At 37.1% G+C, this 21,952-nt stretch overlaps 1 protein-coding gene across 4 annotated transcripts in view; it reads right to left on the bottom strand.

Moving 5' to 3' along the window:
* LOC121507470 (protein diaphanous homolog 3-like) overlaps positions 1–21,952 on the bottom strand; it is a 275,220-nt gene that overhangs the window by 203,632 nt on the left and 49,636 nt on the right. For all 4 annotated transcript variants that reach the window (XM_041784019.1, XM_041783949.1, XM_041784028.1 and 1 more), the window contains 10 exons: positions 21,547–21,621; positions 21,316–21,385; positions 15,039–15,175; positions 12,972–13,077; positions 10,579–10,689; positions 9,970–10,088; positions 9,621–9,737; positions 2,054–2,172; positions 1,904–1,968; positions 748–852 (listed from right to left, as the gene is read on the bottom strand). In XM_041784019.1, coding sequence (XP_041639953.1) covers positions 748–852; positions 1,904–1,968; positions 2,054–2,172; positions 9,621–9,737; positions 9,970–10,088; positions 10,579–10,689; positions 12,972–13,077; positions 15,039–15,175; positions 21,316–21,385; positions 21,547–21,621 — 1,024 coding nt within the window. The remainder of the gene's footprint in view (positions 1–747; positions 853–1,903; positions 1,969–2,053; positions 2,173–9,620; positions 9,738–9,969; positions 10,089–10,578; positions 10,690–12,971; positions 13,078–15,038; positions 15,176–21,315; positions 21,386–21,546; positions 21,622–21,952) is intronic.

Genomic DNA, 21,952 nt, shown 5'->3' on the forward strand with positions numbered 1-21,952 from the left:
CCTTGCTCTGCCACTGCCTTGAGAGGGAAGAACACCTTAGCTGAATTAATAAGTGTGTGGGCGCTGGTATGTGTAACTGAGGGTTATACTGAACACACAGACAGGCAAAGACAGTGCGACCAAGTGTGTACTCGAGTGAGTGTGCATGAACACGTAGTGACCACCGTCATTTGAACCAAGGTACTATTTGAGTATTCATTCTGTGTTTGCTCTTTCAAATTGAAAAATTATCAGGAAAATAAAAAGGAAGTTCTCTTTCCCTCTCTGAGAGTGTAGTTATCTTGCTGTGCCAGGGCGTGGGAGCAACTCTCCTGAGTGTTGGGGAGGGGTGGGGGGGGTTGAAGAGTGGCCCTGTAGTGAGGTTGAAGGGGGTTGTCAGAATAAATTGCTTTTAGAACAATTTCCTCTTATGGGATAAAGATCAGAGAATCAGAAACAGCCAACATGGAGGACTGGTCAGTTTTCTCATTAGACTTAGTGTCAGCTAGCCAGTGAAGCAGTCTCCATGTCAAACCAAAATACAGGCTCCAGTGGATAAAACTCCCACCCTTCCATACCCCCACACACCAAAATAAAAAGAACATCTCATAATGAAAAGAAAGGAAAAAAAGCTAAAATTCCAACTAAATGCTAGGTTGGGTTGTAGAGCAATCAAATCTGGTGTTTTCTCATATTTCTCATACTCCACAGGGTAAACAGGATTCACAAAAAACAAGCATTAACGAAGAAAATACAGAGCTCTTGTACCTGGGACCTGAAGGCCTGCAGCTCTGTTTGGAGTTCGGCTATTTTTTCTTCATACTTCAGCAGCTGAGCCTGAGCCTCCTGTCTGCTTAGAAACTCCTCATCAAACTAAAAAGAGAAACATATACCACAATTAATCACATTAGCACACAATGATTTTAAAATAATGTATTCAGAATGAGCATAAGCAGTGTTCATTAAAATTATTTAAGTCTAATGGGATGATTATCTTCCATAATTAACATTCAATCTACCTTGATGATCTTCATTTACTGATTAAATTTTAACCTTTCGTCAAACACCCATTCATTAATGAAACTCTTAACAACCATGCACACATGCCAATCAGTGAGCCCCGTACTTGTAATCAGGATCTACAACCTGCTGCTGCAACTCCAATTAATCACAGCAGCCAATCCATCTGACCTCACACATTTCAGCAAATGTGTGTGTGTGTGTGTGTCCCTGTTGGTATGTTTGTTAAAATGTCCATAAGGAAAAAATCTTCTATTTTTCTATATCTCAGGAAGATGCATTTAAGGCTTTTGCTCCTTTTCCACTCTGTGATGATGAACTGAGCCGCACAAGCTGGAGCAGTAGTTAAATTGAATGGCTTGGCAAAACTAAACTTATGGCACATAAACTGTTTGTTTAAATGTACCCAGTGCAAAGTAGAAAGTCATATGGAAACAAGTGATAGATTACTATTACAAAGCTGCAAAAACCTAGGATATTTTCCCTCTGATTACATAATGTTTGGTTTCCTTGATTTTAAAAACAGAATTCAACATTTTGAAGTAATCTGTCTCATTATTATTTCATACCAAGTTGTCATATCCCATAATGCTCACTTCCGAAAGGAGTCTCTTTCACTCTTTGAAAAAGAATCAGAGAGCATTTCAAATCTGGTCCCTGATAGCTGCAATTTTACGGTATATTTGCCTTTCAATTTACTGCTATGATCTGCACTTAATATACTTATATATATCTTGTATTATAAAAGCACCCTGAAGACGTCAGTGTTTTGTTTACTTCAAAATGTTAATGTTTTATTATCTTGTATAGAAGAAATAAGGAGAGCAGGTGTTGTTTTGGCCAGGTGGTGCTGTGGAAATGTAACAGGATGAAAGTGTAAGTTGCTTTTTTTGTCAATACTTGCCTTCTGTGCCAGTTCTGAGGCTCTTTGTTCATACTCATCACAGCGAGCTTTATCTACACACACCTCTGAAAGTGAAACAAGAAATACGTAATTTTAAAAAATCACTCATTTTATTAAAAACCTGGATTGTAAATAAAGTGTAAGACTCGCCTAAGAGGTGACTGAAGTCCACATCTAGGCGCTTGCGGTAACTGAAGTCTGGATCAGTGCCACTTCGGTGGAGAACAATCTGAGACACACACTCCTCAATGATCTTAAAGTACTGAGGCCTAAAAGTCAAAATGAGTCAGACAAGAGAAGGAGAACATCAAAAACATATACATATAATCAAGGGAGTCAAATTAAATAAGGTGTTCTGTGTCTGAAATCAACGTGCATATCAAACCAGAAAACATTTTATATGTTAAAGAAATTAAATGAACCTTATTAAGACGATACACTGACTTCACTTTATTAAGATGGACAGATCAACAGCTGCCCAGGAATGAAGCATAATAAATTTACAGCTAGACCTTCTCACAGCCTGCATTAGAAGTCACAAACTCAACCTCCTTGTAAACAGATAGGACATACATGAATTATACAATTAAAATACACACTATCATTTTTTGTCAAGCTTAGTCTGTCTTGATAGTTTTTATCCCACTGATTTATGTGCAAGCGTTCATGATTCCAAGAAATTTAGTTATTAAAAAAGTTGTTTGATGCAAAAAACAGCTGATAAAACATGACTGATGTTTCTGTGGACAAATGAGGCTCCTTGCAGTGTTCTTAACCGGACAAAAATTTGTCCCCACGTGTGGACTGTGCCAATTGAGGAATATTTGACACTTAATTGATACCTTACAATTCCACATACTCTGTCCGAACAGCTATCCCTTTGTAAAGCACACTCCGCAACAAATGGCTCCCTCTCTAGCCAGTCTTTGCAAGTCTGGTTCCTGTTTCAGTGGTTACCTCATGTGTTTAACATGTGTAATTGTCTCCCTTCCCCAGTGTTTTAGTCTCCCCTGTTCTTTCCTTCCCTGCCAGATTTTTGTGTACCAACTTTAGGACTGATTAAACCAACTTTTGAACTTTGTTTCTTTCTGTTTGCATTTGGCAGGTCCATTTGTTTGGTTCAGTATCATATCATCACCACATAAACATTACAACCCATCCTGTGACACAGGCTAGAGGTCATCAGTCGGTCAGAGGGTACAGGGGTAATACGATGCCATGGACAAGAGAAGTCAATTGTTGAGGTGGAAAACCACAAGATTTTATGACAACCCACATCCATTCTAGAAAATGTTTAACGCCTTAATATACTAGCCCATAGTAGAAACCAAATTAAATCACAGAATAGTATTAAAATGAACAGAAAATCAACCTCTGAAAGGCAAAGTAACCTGTTGTTTACATGCTGCTCTCGAGCTGGAATCTCTAGTTGCATGATTTTGCAATTTCCACATAAACTCGTAGTTCTCCCATAATCTTGTGACCTCTTGTCTCCAGCTGCTGAGGGCTGTGCATACCTTTAGATACTCAACCAGAGGGCGAGGGTGCACCTTCATTCAGATCAAAGCCTGTCTATAAACACAAAGTATGTGGAATTTTTTAGGTAAATGCTTGCTTCAGAAAGCAGGTGGTGTTAATGGTGTTAATTCTGTGGTTTCACCGGCCAGCTCCTATTGGTGAATGTCTCTAATCAGCCCCAAACAAAATCACATTTACCTGAGCAATATTTAAGCACCATTTTTTATACAAGGGAAGGTTATAGAGACTTGTTGTCCATATAAATACATTGTCAGTGCAAAATGATAACACCACTATGTCCAGAACCTAACCAAATAACATAAAAAAGAACAACCAATAAGAAAAAAAGAAGGAAAGCCAACATGAACAGGGAGCTGAAATGCACAGATAAATCGAATAGTCTTGATTATTAGGTCTGTGATATAACAGTAATGATGCACAATGTAGCACAACTTTAGCATCTTATCATTCATTAAGAATTGCTAAAACAAACAAATTCTTTTAAAATCCCATTTACAACTTAATAAAAGAACACTTCTCTTGGCATGAACAACAAGAAACACATCAGACCTATAAGCATTTTCTGAATTATTGCAGTCAAGTTGTTACAAATGGCTTTTATCATTGCATTGATATCGCATGATTTGAGGGTATCACTTAATAAGAAAAGGGAGACATTACAATGCAACAACAGATGACATTCAAGGCTGGAAGCCACACTACTATCACAGATTTAAAAGAAAATGTCTGTTTGATCTGCTCATTATCTTACAACAATGCCACTGAGAGTGCAAATCCCTTCAACACGGAGCCATTACTAATGCCCTGATGAACAGCGATAAATCAGTGGCACTGCCTCCCACCTCTTCCTAAAACAATAAAGAGACTCAATCTGATAGCATGAATACCGTTTCTCCGATTTAGCAGATTAGATGCACTTTGGAGTCTGTTTGAAAGACAATGTACTAACAATCACACTGGGTCTGTTGTTTTTCATGGTGGTGGTGCCTCTCTCATTACACTTTGACTTTGCGACCCTTTTGTTAAAGAGGGCTATAAATTCTTGACTTTGAGGTTATAAATAAAAACTTATAATCAGTCAGTTATAAGAGATGCAGTGCATTTAAAGGATCACATTCAGATGCCCTATGTGTTAATGATGAAAATTAATCATATCAAGAGTTTAAAACTGCCTGAGGAAAACTTGCAAATGTACTCTAAAAATATATTTGAATCCAGGAAAATTAACTTCACCATATGGTTTGAGAAGGAAGAGGGAAATATGCAATCTGTCATGCCAGTTTTCAAGTCAACATCTCTAATAATAATAACGATTTATAAATGCCATGATTACAAGGACTTTTCTTGTTACGTGCCCGTAGGATTAGTGGTTCTCATATTTAAACAATGATCTAACAAGTTTTATCCAGTCCAGATATTCATCATAAAAATGCTGATGCTTTTTAACCCTAGGCATGCTTTAATGATGACGATAATTCTTTTTAACAATGATGTTGGGATTTCAAGGTAAACAGTCCTAACATCAATAGCAGCTTTGCCCATAAAATGTGATTGAGATTTCCTAGGCTAATGACAATAGCTTTGAAATGTCCGAGTGAAGTTTGATTGGTAGATGTCAAGGTTGCCATAGCTGAAAACAAAAACAGCCTGAAGCTTGGTAAGATCAAACCTTTAATCAGCCATCAAAGCTGTTGTCTTGCCCCCAGTGGCTTTTCTCTAAAATCTGTCCCTTTTAATTCCTATGTGATTTATGTGATGCATAATAAATATGTGCTTCAAAGTTATTGTTGTGCAAGAATTTATCAAAACTCACTGGTTCCATTATTTCAATCCAAGGGACACAAAAGCAAAGTTCATCCATGGAGAAAGCAGTGGTTGAGCTTGGTCACAGAGCAAATGTTTACCTTGTGATAGTAGCAGGGAGGTAAAGGGCTAGGGCTAAAGCTACATGCCATTAGTAGAAGAGTCCTCAATGAGGAAGAATTAGATAGAATTAGATATTCCTAGAACTGCAAGTTCAGTATAAAACAGCGTAAGACAGGGATGAGGAACAAGCAACCTGAGGGCCCCCCCTCTTCACTCATTATGGCACACAGGTTAATTTCAAAGAAAAATGAATTATGAAAATAAAGAAACCGTGACAAAATATGATCAAGAGAATGTAAAACTAAGTTGCCAATACAAAATCATGCACAATAACCAAATGCATAAATCCATAAGAAATATTTCTATAATAATCTTTGAGGTATATGTTTTGCACTTTGCAAGGAATTAGTAAATGTAGATGTTTCTTTTTGCTTCTGTGTAATTATCTAATGCCTTACTAAAGGCATTTGAAAAAAAAAATGAATTTAAGGTCTACTGTAATAACCTATAAATATGTTCATGCATCACAGAAGTAGCTTAGGTTAGTTTTAATTTTGAGTTTAGGTCACTTAATCAAACATTATCATTGAGATTTCAAAATATCCCAATTTATATTCTACATTCTGACGTAAGATATGCATTTGTTCCTTCTTTAAAATTAAAGGTCATTCTGTAATTAAGCCTATCTGAGAATTTGTAAGAATTTGCCCCTCTGGTACTCAGTCTAAAACCAATGTGACCCTCTCAGTAATAAAAACAGCCCATCTCTGATGTAAGACAATAAGATTTAAACTAAGTCAGATCAGCTAAGACAAGAAAGATAAAGGTGTGGTTTATGTTTGACTTCTTCTCTTTTCTGAAATTTGCTTTGAAGAGAAAAGGATAAGAACAAAGAAATGTGTTTGGTGTCTGTGATGTTGTCTGGATTAAATATTAGATGGGGTCGCTGAGTGTATTATGTGTATGTGCTTTAGGATATAGTCAAAGGAATGTACTCATTTATCCATACACAGTATAATAAATTAAAAATGTAAAAAATCTCAGGGGTACAACAGAAGAAAAGAGAAAGAAAAATGTCAAACTTATGAAAGTGTCTACACAGTGAAGAGAAATTGTGCATTATTTTTTTAATCTAAGGTAATGAAAACATGCATGAAAGGATTACTTAATTCTAGGGTTGCAGTTAGGGGTGTAACGGTATTTGTATTCGTCCTGTACCGTCACGGTATGGCCGTCACGGTTCGGTGCACCCAGTAATAGGACGAATACATCTAAGTGAGAATTTTTTAAAAAGTCAAGTTCTCACTTCAAACCAGGTGGCGGCAATGAGCCTAAAAGCTGCCAGCAACTGTCATTACATAAGACAGAGCAGTTACAAAAACAAAACGAAGAAGAGTGATGGCACATGTGGAGTTAGAAGAGCCGCCAGCTTCATTTAAATCACCCGTATAGCAATGGTGCTCTTGCTCTGTGAATCATATTAACTTGACATTCAGCCTCGGAGGAGTGAGAGAGGGACTCTGCAGCTGTGTCATAGGTAAAGTTATCCTCAGATTTCACATGGCTTTAACCTCTTTATCCTCCAAGATTGGCTGTGAAAAGTTCTTCCAAACTTTGTAGTAAGTCCCATTGGTTAAAAAAGTAGGCCAGTGCTGAAGTCCGTGTTGGAATCAGCAAGAAAAAAAAAAAAAGATGCTAATTTCCATACTTAACAAGCTAACCTGCGGTTGTGTGATGATGTGTTCAAGTTACCTGGGAAATGTCAGTGTTTAAAGAATTGGTATAAATATGTCAATATATCAATGAAAATAACCTAGTTATTAAAAAATGTATTTATTTTTTAATATTTTTAATCACTGAAGAACTTTTGGAGGGAGGTCACAGCATTATTTATAATTTAAATGTAATTTACTCAGCTTATTCATTTTAATACAATTTAATTAAAGAATTAAAATTTAATTTAATTTATCCGCTTCAATCACCGTACTGAAAACGTACCAAACCATGACTTCAAAACCGAGGTACGTACCGAACCAAAATTTTTCTGTACCGTTACAACCCTAGTTGCAATGTAGTACAGCAAATATCAGCAGAAAGTAGCTTAAAAACTAATTAGCAATAGGAAGACGTAAAAATCTCTGCTGATATTAACAACTAATATAGTAGCTGTAAATATCATCCTATTTACTCCGTAAATATTTTTTTTTAGTTTTAGGCAGGGACAACAGACCTAGGGCCAACTGAAGTCTTTTCTTTGTTCATCTTTGTGCCTTGAGCTTTAAAGTGTGTCCTCAGGACTGGAGTTTGCTTCTCTTTTTATCCTTAAGCCAAAAAAGGGTGTATTAAGGACTTAAGTTTAAGCCTGAAATACATTTGTAAATATCGATATTGGTATTAGCTAAAATGAATTTGAAAATATCCTCATATCAGATCTCTGAAAAATCCAAAATTGTACATCTCTGCTAAACTCACCCTGGATGTCTCATTTACAATGGTCAAAAATACAACTAGGAAAGGGGGATCAAATCCTGGCCTGGATGGTTATTATTTGTTGATTTAGCCTTGTCAAAGAAGAACTTCTATCACGTCTCAGACAGACAATACATTTTATTAAACTATCTATGGCTCCAGATTCCAGGTATTTGTGATGCTAGATTTAAGCAGTGTGTAAACAGGGGCAGTCAGAATGATTGTAGAAAATTAAGAAGTCAGCTTTCGAGAAGTGAAGAGAAACTTTGTCTTAAGGCCAGGTCAGATGTTTTCAGCACAATTATAGCTCAACCTGACTGTCATAGCGTTTTTGGACCCGTCAGATCGAAAATCTTATGTTTCATCTTTTGCAGTACACCATAGTGAACAACAACTAAGGACGTGCCTGAGACACCTCACAAACTCCTGACAGAAAGTCTTGCATGTTTGATTTGGCCTGATAATGAATATTGTTCAATGGTTAAAATTTTGCTAGCAACAGCCAAGAAAAAAACACAAAGAGGATCTTCTCTCTCTGAGACTCTGGCTGGAAATCTTAGATTTAATTTACTGCATGAAAAGACATACAGATATTTTGAGTTTGCAAAGAGATGGGAACAGTGGATGGAATATAAAACCCTTCCAAGAGACACCACTGAAACCAAATAAAGATCAAAAATGCTTTAACTTGTATGTACCCCTACACTTGAGTTGAGTAATTGAAACTTGAAGGAGTGCACACAAATGCCCTGCAGAATTCATTAATTTGTTGGTATTGAGATTTTTGATCAGCTTTCAGAGGAAACTTTCATTGGGTAAGTCTTTTAACTTGGCTTCATGCATAACAACTACTACATATGGAAAGGAAATCAAAGCTTTACAAGCCGGACAATCCAAGTTAAGCTGGATATTATTATTAGATTTTCTGTGAGGCAGAGCCAGGGAGTGGTTAATGAACTTCTTTTTCAGTAATACTTTCCAAGGACTTACATTATAATGAATTGATTCTAAATCAACTCAACTGTTTATTTAGTATGGCTGTTGCTGAACCCTTTTAGGTTATCTGCCAAAAGGCATTAAAGAACAATGCACAACATGGTAACAAAGACCTGATTTCATAAAAAAGTTAGTATTTCATGATAATTTATGTGAAGGAAATTCATCAAACAGCCAAAACAGGATGACATTTTCAGGTGTTGGTTTAGGGTGAAGGAAACTGCAGGTGATCCATTTTATATTCTTCAGATTAAAGCTCCATCTTTTGATCAAGCCAAGGTTTAACTCACACCCAGCTGTGAGTGAACCAACATAAAATAAGCCTTTGAAAATACCATTAAAAGGAGATGAGAAATACTCTGGAGCCATGGCTGCTATAGATGGCTTTGAGATGAAAGAGAGAGCATTCTCTTTGTTAGCCAATGTCATTGAAAGGGTTTAAGGCAAAAGGAGAGACCTCCACAAAACATAAGCTCTTCTCTAGTGTACATCATTACCAGTTTTCAAAAGGAGGTGGGACTTTTGCTTGTGTGTATTCAGCTAAGATGTGAGATTAAAACACTGTATGTCATTCACCATTATTATCACACAGTCTGTGTTATAGCGCTTTTGACACTTCTGAATAAAACCGAAGAGCAAGTCTGAAAAGAAAACTGTAATGCTGTGGAATAAATCTCATTAAAAGACAAAAAAAAAAAAATCACAAGAAGTCTCAGGAATAGAAATGCAAGAGGGCACTGAAGGTATGAGTATAATGAGTCAGAGAAAAGAAGAAAATCCAGAATATGCTCGCATCATTACACTTACAAAATAGTTTGTTGTGTCGGTATGTGCTGGGAATTTTTACCTGACCAAGTAGTCATTGCGTATTAGCATCAGGTGCTGAAGTATGGAGAGGAAATAGGGCTCTGCACTGCTGTCCTTCACCATGCTCTGCACAATACTGAACACATCCCCCGCATCAGTGCAGGGAGTCAAGGATTCATTCGTGAAGCAAAACACTACATGACTGCATCACATAAAAAAATGTAGCAGCTACTGAAATGTAAAAAAAAGAGAGAAAAGGTGCTTTGAGGAACAATTAACCTCACATTAAGGCCCCTTTTTCAGTAAAAGTTACAAGACAAGACACAGATTCTTGAAGTAGACCTTAGCGATGAATAGCATGCTTCTGTTTGTAATAATGACAAGGATATTCCAACTCGCTTTTGATGTCTTCCAGCCTATGAGAGAACTCTATCATGTCCTCTTCTTTATGCTCCTCGAAAACCTTCAGCTGAATGTCAAGGGCCTCATTCCTGATGGTTGCCAGTTGCTAAAGATGGATTAAGGTAGACAAAGAACAAAAAGGTAAACAAAAAAAAAATCACTCAGAGTTGAAAAATTAAACGTCATAAATCAGAAAGAGAGACTTGAAACCCTCCTGACATGAGAGCAGAATAAAGCTGTAATAAAAACAGGGGGCATATTCTGAACACTATTACTCAACATGATTAACAGGTGGGGAGACCGGCTCCAAATTTGTTGTCTTGGCAGCCACAGCAACATTGTTTACAACGGATAAACATGTTAGGTGGAGGGTATAAAAGCCAGTAGGAAGATTATTAGCTGAGGCACTAGAAATTTTATTGGTTTCTGGGTGCTGGCGCAGACAGAGGACGTGCAAACTCTCCTCTGTGTTTCATAAATTATTTGCTGGAGCAAATCTACAATATTTCACTGAAGTGGGCAACTCATTTAAATATTAATACAAGGTGAGTGTGACTTTATATTGTGTGTCTATGTGCGTGTAATGTTGTGCTTACCGGCAGTATCTCTTTCAGGCCACAGCGCGTAAATTCATTTCTGATGTGCAGCCTGAAGTCCAACTCATCAGGAGACGTTACAAGTGCATTGATGAGCTGCATGCATGCCACCTGCAACACGAAGGGTTGACAGAACAAAGACAGGAATGGAGGGAGGGAGAGAGAGGAAGGAAGAGAGAAGTAAGAGAGAGAACCAGAGAAAAGGACGATGGACTTCTTCCTCCAGAAGTTGATGAAAAGCATGCCGGCATGCATTCTAAATGAGCTATGTCCCTTGGAAGCAAAGGACCATAACTAATGCATGTCTATTTTCTCCAGTCACCAACTAGGGGGGCCGATTTTAATATTAATGCAACAACTGCAGACCCATACACACAAAACTAACTAACAGTCAATTTAAGGGCAAACTCGCTCTTTTGGAAGCTGTTTTTCACTCCCCTCTGAGTTTGGTTTACTGCTCAGGGACTGCTGCATTCTGTGACTCTTCAACTCGGCAGGCAAACACAGACAGAAAAATCAATTATTGATCAGTAAAGCAATCCACTCATGTGTGAAAAGACGGTATGGCAATGCTAGAGTCCGGAAGGATATTCAGATGTCGTTCGGTCTATTGTCAATTCAACGGCACACTCTTACTTTGGCCGTGACACTCAAACTTTTATAATTACTTTTCTTCAAAGAACCATTTCGTTTATTTTATACAGGCAGTTAACATTACAAAGTGTCTCAAAACCTTTGTTTAAAAATGTGACTGGGATTTAATGGCTCAAAAAGATCCAGCCTAATGTCCTTCTAGCAATATTCTTTAATCATTTCTTGCATGATTTCCTTGCAAATACCTTCTGCTGCCAGTTTGTAAAATTTTATTAAAACTCAAATCAATTCCAAGAAGGATGAAACTTGATAAAAGAGTCAAAGGGGGGTTGCCGTAATGCTTTAAATCATTTTAAATGGTTAAAAAAATCATAAAATACATGTTATGTATTTTGAGCCTGTATTCAAACTCCAGCTCATCACAAACTTTAATCATTAATAAATATATCATACAAATTAGTCTAAGCCTTCTACTTAAAACAGTGTGTTGGTTTATAACAAACCCATAAAGGTACTCAGACTTCAAGAGAAAATCTGTGCTGCTTTGATTCTGGTGGTCCCTTATGGGTCTATTTACACTTACAGTCTAAATGCACACTTTCCTCAGCCAAAGGGTGCCAGGGGAGACTGTGTATAAATGTAGTCCAGTAGGACAGAGAGGCTACACACGGCCATGGTTGAGATAAGAGTCTCTGGCCTTTAATAATGCATGGGGTTAAAAGGAGGCTGTGTTGTGTATTAGGAAGTGGGAAGTTGTAACAAAGCATCAATAAAACACAACTGAGGCGAACAAGATTGTCCAGTACAAGGTTGTTGCTTGTATATCCACAGATATGCTTTATGTGTATTAAATAACTCCATGTAAGTGAATCTGGCTCCCAGCATTTATTTTTCTCATTTTGTTTTATCTTGAAATATTTCCCTCCCTTGCCATTTTACCTTCTGATGCTTCCTCTCTTTACGTGGGTGTCCCTACAGTTTTGCAACTGTCAAACACAGTTACAGCAAACAGCGTGCAAATTCCACAGATTATACTACGGGGGAGGGCTGAAAAGATTAGTTCTTTTAATTAAGTTAACCGCTGGTTAATATAAAAATACCAAAGGAATAAATGGGTGTACACGTAGGAGTTTTACGCTCACATGTGTTTGATTGTAGGTATTGGATGAATGATCACTCTCTTTGCATCCCTTTGCTACCAATTAAAAATGCAGATAACATTCTTTAATCATGAAAAGCACTCCTTTGGAACAAACCAATGTTGTCTCTGTTAAAAACAGTCCATATGAAACATCTCAAGTGTAGATGTCGGCAGGGAAATTAGCATACATCTGAAAGAGCATTGTGTATGCACTGTTCAATCTGTAAAGCGTACACAGTTGTCATTGTTCTTTTCAGAACAGCACAATGAAAAAATTCCTTGCTCAACAGTTCGAACAACACAGGTTGTTTAGCAGCTAGTTACTAGATGTACCTGTATCTAGAATGTTACTTTGAGATCAAGTTGAATTCCATTAAAAAAAAGGGTTTGCAATCTTAAATCTCTGATAAAGACAGGAAAATAGTTTGGGTTCATGTTCACACTAGAACAACAATTCTAGACTTAAATACTTAAAACTAAAAAAGGGAATTACAATACTTTGGCAGACCAAAGAAAGAGTTAAAAATGGGTAAGTGGCAACGAAACCTTGAGTACAGATGGTTGTGAAATGTCAAAATGGTCGCCTTCCCATAACCATTTCATATTTCATTTCAGAGAATTCTGAAGGAAATGACACCGTGTCAGTGGCTGTACTTACCTGTAATTGAACCGAGCGAACTCGAAGTCCCTGCACAATGGGACTGAACCTCTCGATGGCTCGCCATTCCCCTGCTGTGGTGATGGCTTCAAGGACCTTTTCCAAACTAAATGAGAACATGAAATACATGACTGAACAATTGGTGAAAAAAAAGGAAGAAATACATTCATTTAAAGGGAATTTGAGCATGAGCCCTGTCCTATTTTACTGGATCCAAGGCTCTTATTCTGGTCAATTTCACCAAAATGGACGGTCTTTTCCCGGGGATTTCATCACCTTTACCATAGACAAATCGTATAGCTGATTTGTAGGCGCTGCCATCTTAGCTTGCCACCATAGCTGTGGTGGTAATAGTGGTGTTTACTGCCACCTGCTGACTGTGACTGCGGCAGAGATGGTTTGATATAAACATTAGAAAGCCACTGACAAAGGTACCCTGATTACATTATTCTATTTTTAGTTAGATTTCACAAATTGGTCATCATTTACATCATCCATTTCAGAAATATAGAAAAAAGTGACTGCTGCCACATATCTGCAGTGAGGTGCTATGTCATAGAACATTATTATTCTTGCCAGTTCACTGAATAATTTGACATGAGTTTTCATCCCAGACTAAAAGAATGTTCATTTAGCTTTGTTTGTTGTATTTTTGGGGGTTTAAAGCAGCAAGTTTGTATTGACTACAAGCAGTTCCAAGAGGATCAGGCTGCAGACCTCCATGGTGGGGTGTTTTGGGCTCATCTGTTGCAGTCCTCCACTATGGAGTGACCTAGATGGTAAGGCGGGAAGTGGCGTACATTTCCCAAGAGTGACACACTTAATGGCGTATATTTTCCACTCGCTGTCAGAGGTTACAGTGAGTGGATATTTTTCCCAACAGCAGAATTTTATTACTAAAAATCAAATATTTACTGAGGGGGATAAATTTCACACAAATTTTACAGGAACCCAACCCCTAAAGTTTAGGAATAGGGGGAGGGCGATATATTAAAATTAACACCACAAACCAAGGAAAAATCAACAAGGGTTTGTACATCACTTCTTGCCCCTAGGTCGAGGTTTTCCCATTGTTTCCCATCGTCCCACCAAAGAGGTCTGCAGCCAGATGCCTTTCAGCAGTTCTTACTTAATTATGCTCACTTCAAGACTGCTTTATACAAGATTATTTCTTGAATCATCCAGAGATTAACAATAACGTCACACAAGAGGGGCAAAAATAATTCTACTGTTCTTGATCCACTTCTGTAGAATATTTTAGTCCACTGCGCAGTCAGAGAATCTGTGCACTATTCACTCTCATACTGGGGGACTCTTCATGAAGTAAATGCTTGTTCTTTGCTCCCTGTTTTTCCATGGTTAAAACTTTTCAGGATTGTTAGAGCAGCAGAGAATTCCACAGGTTCTTCACAATGTCCTTTGACTCACCATCAAAAAGAAAGCCATAAGGAAAATTCTGAGATCTTTAGTCTGCTATCACTCAAACGTTAAAGCAAGATGTTGCAGCAGTTATTATGGCTTGTCAGCTTGTATTTCTTTTTTCTTCCAGACATATCTACAAATATGTCCTTGAGAATTAAGAAATCAATGTCATTTTAATTCAAAATTTACTCTAAAGAAAACTGATTGAGTCTCCTTTGTGTTCTTTCTTCAGTTACAAAATTTTACTTGAAATCTCAACCTGTTTTCATGCCCACACTATTACCAAAACAAACTAACACCTTATGTAAATCCGTGCACAACTCCCTACAAACTATACTGTACACTAACAGGAAACTTTCTTCTGAGAGTGAAACTGAAACCCTCCAAAGGCTATGTCATAGAAGCATTTTACAGAGATACTGATATAGGCACAATTTCCACATTAATTGCCTGTTAAATCCTGTAACTTGATCATCACAAGCCTTAAATTCCTTTTGTGATGTTCAAAAATATATTATTAGTGGAGCAGAATTTTATTTACAGCCCAAGCTGAGGGAAATTTTACATTTTATGAATGTGACATCCAGTATAAGAGAAGCAGTAAGACATGGAGATTTTGACAGAATGACTGCAGACAGAACGTACGTGTTCTCCTCGCCCACAATGCAGATGGCTGACAGCAGCTTTACCACGTCAGTCATCATGGCAGACTGGGTGGGATCAATGGCTCTTGCCAGTAACGCAAGACTTTTCTCCTCCCCAAGGATTCGATCCAAGCCATACTGCAGAAAATACAAAGACAAAACATGATGATTACCCAGATTTTCTGCAATTCCATTTAAAAGTATGCAACATCCTGTGAAACTGTAGGCAAGACATGTGTAGACAAAAATCCGGGATTCATGTTCACTTCAAGTGAAGATCCAGGTATGGCACAGATTTTAGTCTTTCTGTGAAGAAACATTAAGTAAAGGAACAGAGCCAAGAAAACAAATGCTAAACATGCAACGTAAGCAAATTTAGAATAATTGTGCTCTGCAGGTTTAACCACTGGGTATACAAAAGCAATTGCAAAAACACTTTCATTACATTTAAAAGAATTGTTTTTGTCAAGACAATCCTAGCAAGTCCAGTGAATTACAGTTTTGGCAGTCTTCAGAACCGCAATTACTGCTGAACAATAACACTTCATCCAGGCTCATCTATTGTTAGATTTGGGAAATTAAAATCAATTAATCAATGTCTTATTGTTAGAAAATTACATTTTTACTCTAATTAAAACATTACAACTAAGACATCCTTTTCATACCAAAGAAGGGGTTTAATTTTACTACGGGATGCATCAAAAATTGATTTTTTTCTCTCTCAGTATTTGTTGTCAGATTTGAAAAACAATATAAGACAATGCTTTTGTAGACAAACTCCATTATTACTGTGCATTTGGGGTATATTTTCTGTTTGTGTGATCAATGATGGCTTTATGCATTTGAAGAGGCAGACAGCAAACAAAACTTTGTGTGCAGATTCTAATCTGTTATCTGAAGAATAGCGCAATAATAAATGCTTGTTAAATGCATTCTTACTTTTGATTTACTTTTGAAGTTTTTTTGTGAAGCCAACCCTGCTCCTCAGTCATTTTTGTCACAATGTATCTGGATTTAGTTGATATTCGAGAAGAAGGATAAGCTCTGTGTTGGTCATTTGTAAAAGTCCTGAAGGATTGATGGGACATTAAGAACAAGGGTTTTATTCATCTATTTTCAAACATGCATACATTTTTATTTTACTTGTACCTATATCTATATTTTTACTATATAAATACAACTAACAAATAAAGATGGGGATGAAATCTTTAGCCCCTCCATGACAATTTCCATTTTTCCAAAGTATTTCCCAAGTGTTGTTTAACAGAGAAAGACATTTTAACACAGCTTTCCCAAACATTCTAGTTTTATTTTGGATGCTTACACAGCTGACTCTTTTTGTTGAGCCATAGCATGGACAACTGTTGTACATTGATTTGCTTTAACTTTGTAATGCTCAAAGTTGTGAAATCAAGTTAAAAGTGAGGGTTATCTTTCAATTTCCGAACAGTATAAAAAATCAGTCAGGTTTTGAGCTGTCACTGGAGAAAGCATCATGACAAAATAAAAAGAAATCAGTTTAGACTTGAGGAAAAAAAAATGTTGATGCTGACAAAGCAGGAGAAGCATATGCAAAGTTATCACAGTGTTTCCAAGTGTCAAGAACTTGAGGGAGAAGTATAATCAAGAAAGTAAAAAAGAGCCATACAGTCCAGAACAAGCCTGGTGGAGGTAGGAAGAGAAGATTTTAAAGATTGGAAAGAAAACTAGTGAGAGATGTGTCTAAAGACCCCAGAACAACTACCAAAACACAAGTGAAGGACTTAGCCAGGTCAGGAATTGTTGACTCATAGAGGATGATCACTAGGGCCAGGCACAGGAATGGACTGAGAGGTTGGAGACTAAGAAAAACTCTACCTCTGCAGAAGAGACACCTTCAAGTGGGACTTAAGTACTTAAGTAAGGACAACCTGGAGAAAGATGATGCCCACTGAAAGCATGTCTTTTTGTCAGATGAAATCAAACTGCTTATGTTTGGAGATCAAAGTGCATATAACCCACAGAACATTGCACCCACAGCGCGACACAGCGGTGGGAGTATTATGCTGTGGGGATGCTTCAGTGCATCTCAAACTGGGAATCTCATTAACGAATAAGGAACCATGAATAAAGAAGACCTTGAAGATCTTGAAGAAGATCTAGAAAGAAAACCTCAAGCTAACAGCAAAACCAGGTCTGGGTCACCGGTCACTTTGTCTTCCAACACAATGACCCAGGACACATCTGGCTCCTGGTGAAGAACTACTGTACTTCCAGAAGACCAAAGTAAACATTACTGACTGGCCTGCACAAAGCCCTGACTTGAATCCTATCCTGGGATATTAAAGGCCAAGGTCCATGCCAGAAGACCCCCACCAGTTCTGGAGGAGCTTGAGAGACTGGCCAGAGAAGAGTGGGCAGGGATTCCAGACGCTTCAATCCAAAGCAACGTACATCAGACAGGTAGACAGGTGTTTCAAGAGTTAGGGACCTTGCCCAAGGGCCCAAACTGGATATTGATTATGCACTGGCATTCAAATTTTTTATCTGCCAGACCGTAGTCAGTGGGGTAACCCACTGAGCTGTCTGGCCTCCATGAGACATGTCTGAGGCTACAAGCTGTTATCCAGCAAAAAGGAGACACAACTGGCTATTAGCATCAGGAGGGCTAATAATTTGACCCTTGTAGTTTTTGGTTTTGTGCAATAATTTTGTTTCTGTGTGCAAAGTAGAATAATGTAAACAACCAAAATAAAACTAGGATGTTGGAAAAGCCGTGACGAAAACTCTTTGTTCAGTTTAACAGGGCTTGGGAAAAACTACAATTTTCATTGGGGAGCTAATATTGTTGTCCTCATCTTGCATTAATCCGAACATTGTTTTGAAAAAAAAATCTTCACTTTGGAAAAAAAAAGTTCAGTATTATGATTCATTATGTACAGTAAAGAGCAGAGAAGATGAGCAGCATAAATACTGGCCAAATTAAAGTCAGTGTTTATTTTTAAAGCAACAGCATTTTAAAAGGACTACACACTCATTTTATGGTTTAACATAAAAAAATAAACCTCTCTTTTGTTATCAAACATTTCAGTCAAATTGGTTTAAGGAAAAATTATTTCCTGATACAGTCTCGCTCTTAAGAGCTAACTTTCACTGTGTGGTAACTTTTAGTATTACATTACCGTGCTGTTGGTGAGAGACAATACAAAATATGAAACTCTGTGACTTGATGCAGGAAGGCAGAAGAAAAAAGGCTGCTATGACAGCTGGCAGAGAACACCTGTCTTCTTGGCATTGTGGGTACATCCCATCCCAAGATGCCTCTCTAGCCAGGGAAAGGTCTGGGCTGACAGAGAGGCCTACGGGTAAATGCTGGCGTCTGGCGCCTGTTGAGACGCAGGATTACATGAGACCTTACAGCACACTTTGTGCCAGAGTGGCTGTATATCTGTCTCCGCTGGGTTTTAGCTCCATGTGGCAAGATCCTTCTTTTTTCTCAGTATCTAGTCTGAGCTAACAGCACACAAGGAGGAAAAGCTGAAGTATTGTGAAATAAAGAGAATTAAATATATCATTTTTTACAGCGTAAATGCTTTGGCCTTGGCTATAATTTCATTTTACTATTAACCTTAAGTGGAATTATTTTATATCAGTGTGATCATTTTGATTAAAAGTTTGCCAAATTTAATAACATTAAGTTGGACAAATTGCATAGCAAACTGTAATTAAATAATGGAGATGTTAAAGGAAAAACAGTTCCGCACTGACTGACAGTGATTCATTTAATTTTCAGGTGCATTAAAAAGTGGCTCCAAAGCTCAGCTTTTGAGAAAATCCATTTACAGAGGCACATTATGTTTTCAATTAGGTCAGTACGAGATGCATAATTTTAGTTTCACATTTCTGTTATTTTTCTCAACCTGCCCTACTTTTAATGTCCTTCAAATCCCCACTCTGTTTTTCTCTAACACAGATTCTCAGGAACTGAATCTGTTACTTAAAGTCATTTAAGCACAATCCTGCTGCCTTTGTTTCATATCTGAAGAACCGTGAAATCTGGTAAATTTCAAAGACCTACGATTTAGAAATCACTGCTTTGTTTTAGCCACAATGTTCATTTAAATCAGGACAAAACAGAGACAGAGACATGCTGTTAAGTAAATCTGTGGTTATTAAAACTGACTTTAGCGCATCACCAAATTAAAACACTAAGTGAAATTAAGTTTCATTTCGTTCTCTTAGACATTGTGAAATTACTGTCTAACTCTCAAACTCTTTTCTATCTTGTATTTCTTTATATCTTACAGTAGCTGGATCATCACAAAGCACTAGACCTAATGTGTGGACTTTCCCTCGAATAGGAAACCTAAATCTTTGCAAATGTGCTGCATAGGGCCACAAAGATTGCATCAGTAAAACTCCCCCCTATTTGTTCCATATTGTTGTGATGTTGCTATTCTCCTCCACTGGTGATAAGCCCTCTTCTAATTGAAGCCCCAAATGCCTAATTTGGTAATTGCATGAAAACACCAGATGTCGATGTGGATGAGATTAAAATTAACCTTGGAGATCAGACAACACAAAATACAGGACGGCTTTTCAAATACTTTTCCCTTTGGGTTAAAAGGACAAATGATGCATCAATTCTTGGATGTATTTTCTATAAACATTAGCATGGGATTTGTCTTAAAGTTTTACTCTGAAGACTCGGAAGGGTGTTTCACTCCCCAACGAATCAATTGTTTGCGGTTTTCCATGTCTGTTACAGGACATCAATTTTTAAATTTTCATAAAAAGGTTCAGTTTCACCATTAGGCTCATGGATGTAACTTTAAAAACCATGAAGGGTTCATTATAACAATAAATAGTTTGAATTATTTTAAAATTCATAGAAGACTGTCTAAGTTGTTGACTGAAATTATTTATTTATTTAGATTTATTTAACCTGGAAAGCATCACTGAGATCAAAAATCTCATTTACAAAAGTGTCCTGGCCAAGACAGGCAGCAGCTCAATCACAGAGTTATGACACATAGTAGTTACAGACATAGGTCACCAATCCATAGGTCATTGAGTTTGCAAACATCATAAGTTTTTTTTTTTTTTTTTTTTGGTCAGGATTCAGAACCAATTTCAACTCATGCAAAGAGTCCTGTACAGTATCAATATGAGCAACAAAGAGCCTGATGTTGTGTAGGAGTGGAGCAATAAATGAAAATGTCATTCGCATATAAACCAAAATTCACATTTGAAACATTTCAAGCAATACTGGTGATATGAAGTTTAAATAACAGTGGTCCCAAGACTGAGCCTGGAGGCACTCTATTTTCCACTTCAAGACATTAAGAAGAATGGCCTTCAGTCTGCACACACTGTGATCTGTATAAGTAATTTTCAACTAAATGAATAGACTGTTCTAAAAAAACGATACAGCACAGTCTTTTATCAAAATGACATGATTACTGTATCGAAGGCTTTAGTCAGGTTAATTAAAAGAGCAGCACATTGTTCCTTTCTGTTCAAGGATTCAAAAAAATTACTGACTACTGTTAAGGCAGCAGTGGTGGTACTTTGTTTTTTTTTCCTAAAACCTGATTGATGTTCAGCTAAAAAATCGGTAAGTGTTAAAAACTCTTTAAGCTGGACACCTAAAAGAGTTCCAAGGTCTTTGCAAGGACTGGAAGTTTGGAACCTCTTGTAGGTGACCTACTTATCAAAACGTATTCTTTTTTACTTATTTTGTTTAAACCCAACCAAGAAACACATGCCTTGTTCAAGGGAAATAAGTCTTAATTAAAGTTAAACAAATTGGTGTTTTAATAAGGATGCACAATATTATCGGTCTGGTATCCGTATCTGCAGATATTAGCTTAAAGAGGCAAATATTGGTATCGGCAGATACTAAAATTTATGCCGATATTAAAATCCTGTATTTAGCCTGTGTATTTCAGCATATATCAACTGTAAGTTTAATCCATACATACTAATAAATCATTGGAGTTTTAGGCTGAACCAACAGGTCTATGTAAGTTGAGGTCTTTTTCTTTATTTATCCTCATTCTATAAACTTTGTGTATTTTAATAACTAAAGTTTGTTTCCTCTGTCATCCTCAACCCCTAAAGTGTGTCTAGAAGGACTGACATTTCTCGTCCAAAAAGCATATTTAAATATCAGTATCAATATCGGTATCGGCTAAAATTAATCTGCAAATATCAGCGTATTGGATTTTGGCAAAAATCCAATATTGTGTATCCCCAGTTTCAATTGGATACTCAGAAAAGCAAAAAGATCTCATTACCTTGTTGTTCATGAGGGCTTTGAGACACTGGACAACTTTATGTTGATTTTTTTTGTCAATCTTCTCTTGTCTGTGGACACAAGAAAGTAATATGAATATACATCTAATATACAACCTAAAAACTAAAAATGTTACATTTTTATAGGAGACATAGTGTGTTTATTTGTGTTGATTGTTTAAATGCAGAGATTAAAATATGTACTAAGAAAAAAAAAATATGCACAAACTTACTGTTTCTTGCATAGTGACCTTTCGAGAATGTCCAGCAGCAGTCCAAGACCCTCATGTCCAAAGCTCTGGACCCAACTGAAACAACAAACAGTAAATCAATATCCAACTAATGTAATGCTGAAGACTAACAGCACTTTTAAACCCATCAACCACTGTGGACAGACAGAAAAGCCCACACTGAGATCAGGACTGTATGCACTAGAGGAGGCAGTAGTACATGCAGCACTACATGCCTGATTAAAAGGCAAAGGAAAATCACAGACTGACAGAAACGGCAAACTGAAAGCACAGTCAGGTGTTTATATACGATTTTAAAATGCATTCCAAAGCCTGACTTACTGAACTGCTATAATATGTTATGTACAGTTTTAAGTGTCTCGTATACAAATACCAAAAGATCTCAAAT

Source organism: Cheilinus undulatus, linkage group 1 (assembly GCF_018320785.1).
Source record: "Cheilinus undulatus linkage group 1, ASM1832078v1, whole genome shotgun sequence".
In the NCBI taxonomy this organism is placed as follows: Eukaryota; Metazoa; Chordata; class Actinopteri; order Labriformes; family Labridae; genus Cheilinus; species Cheilinus undulatus.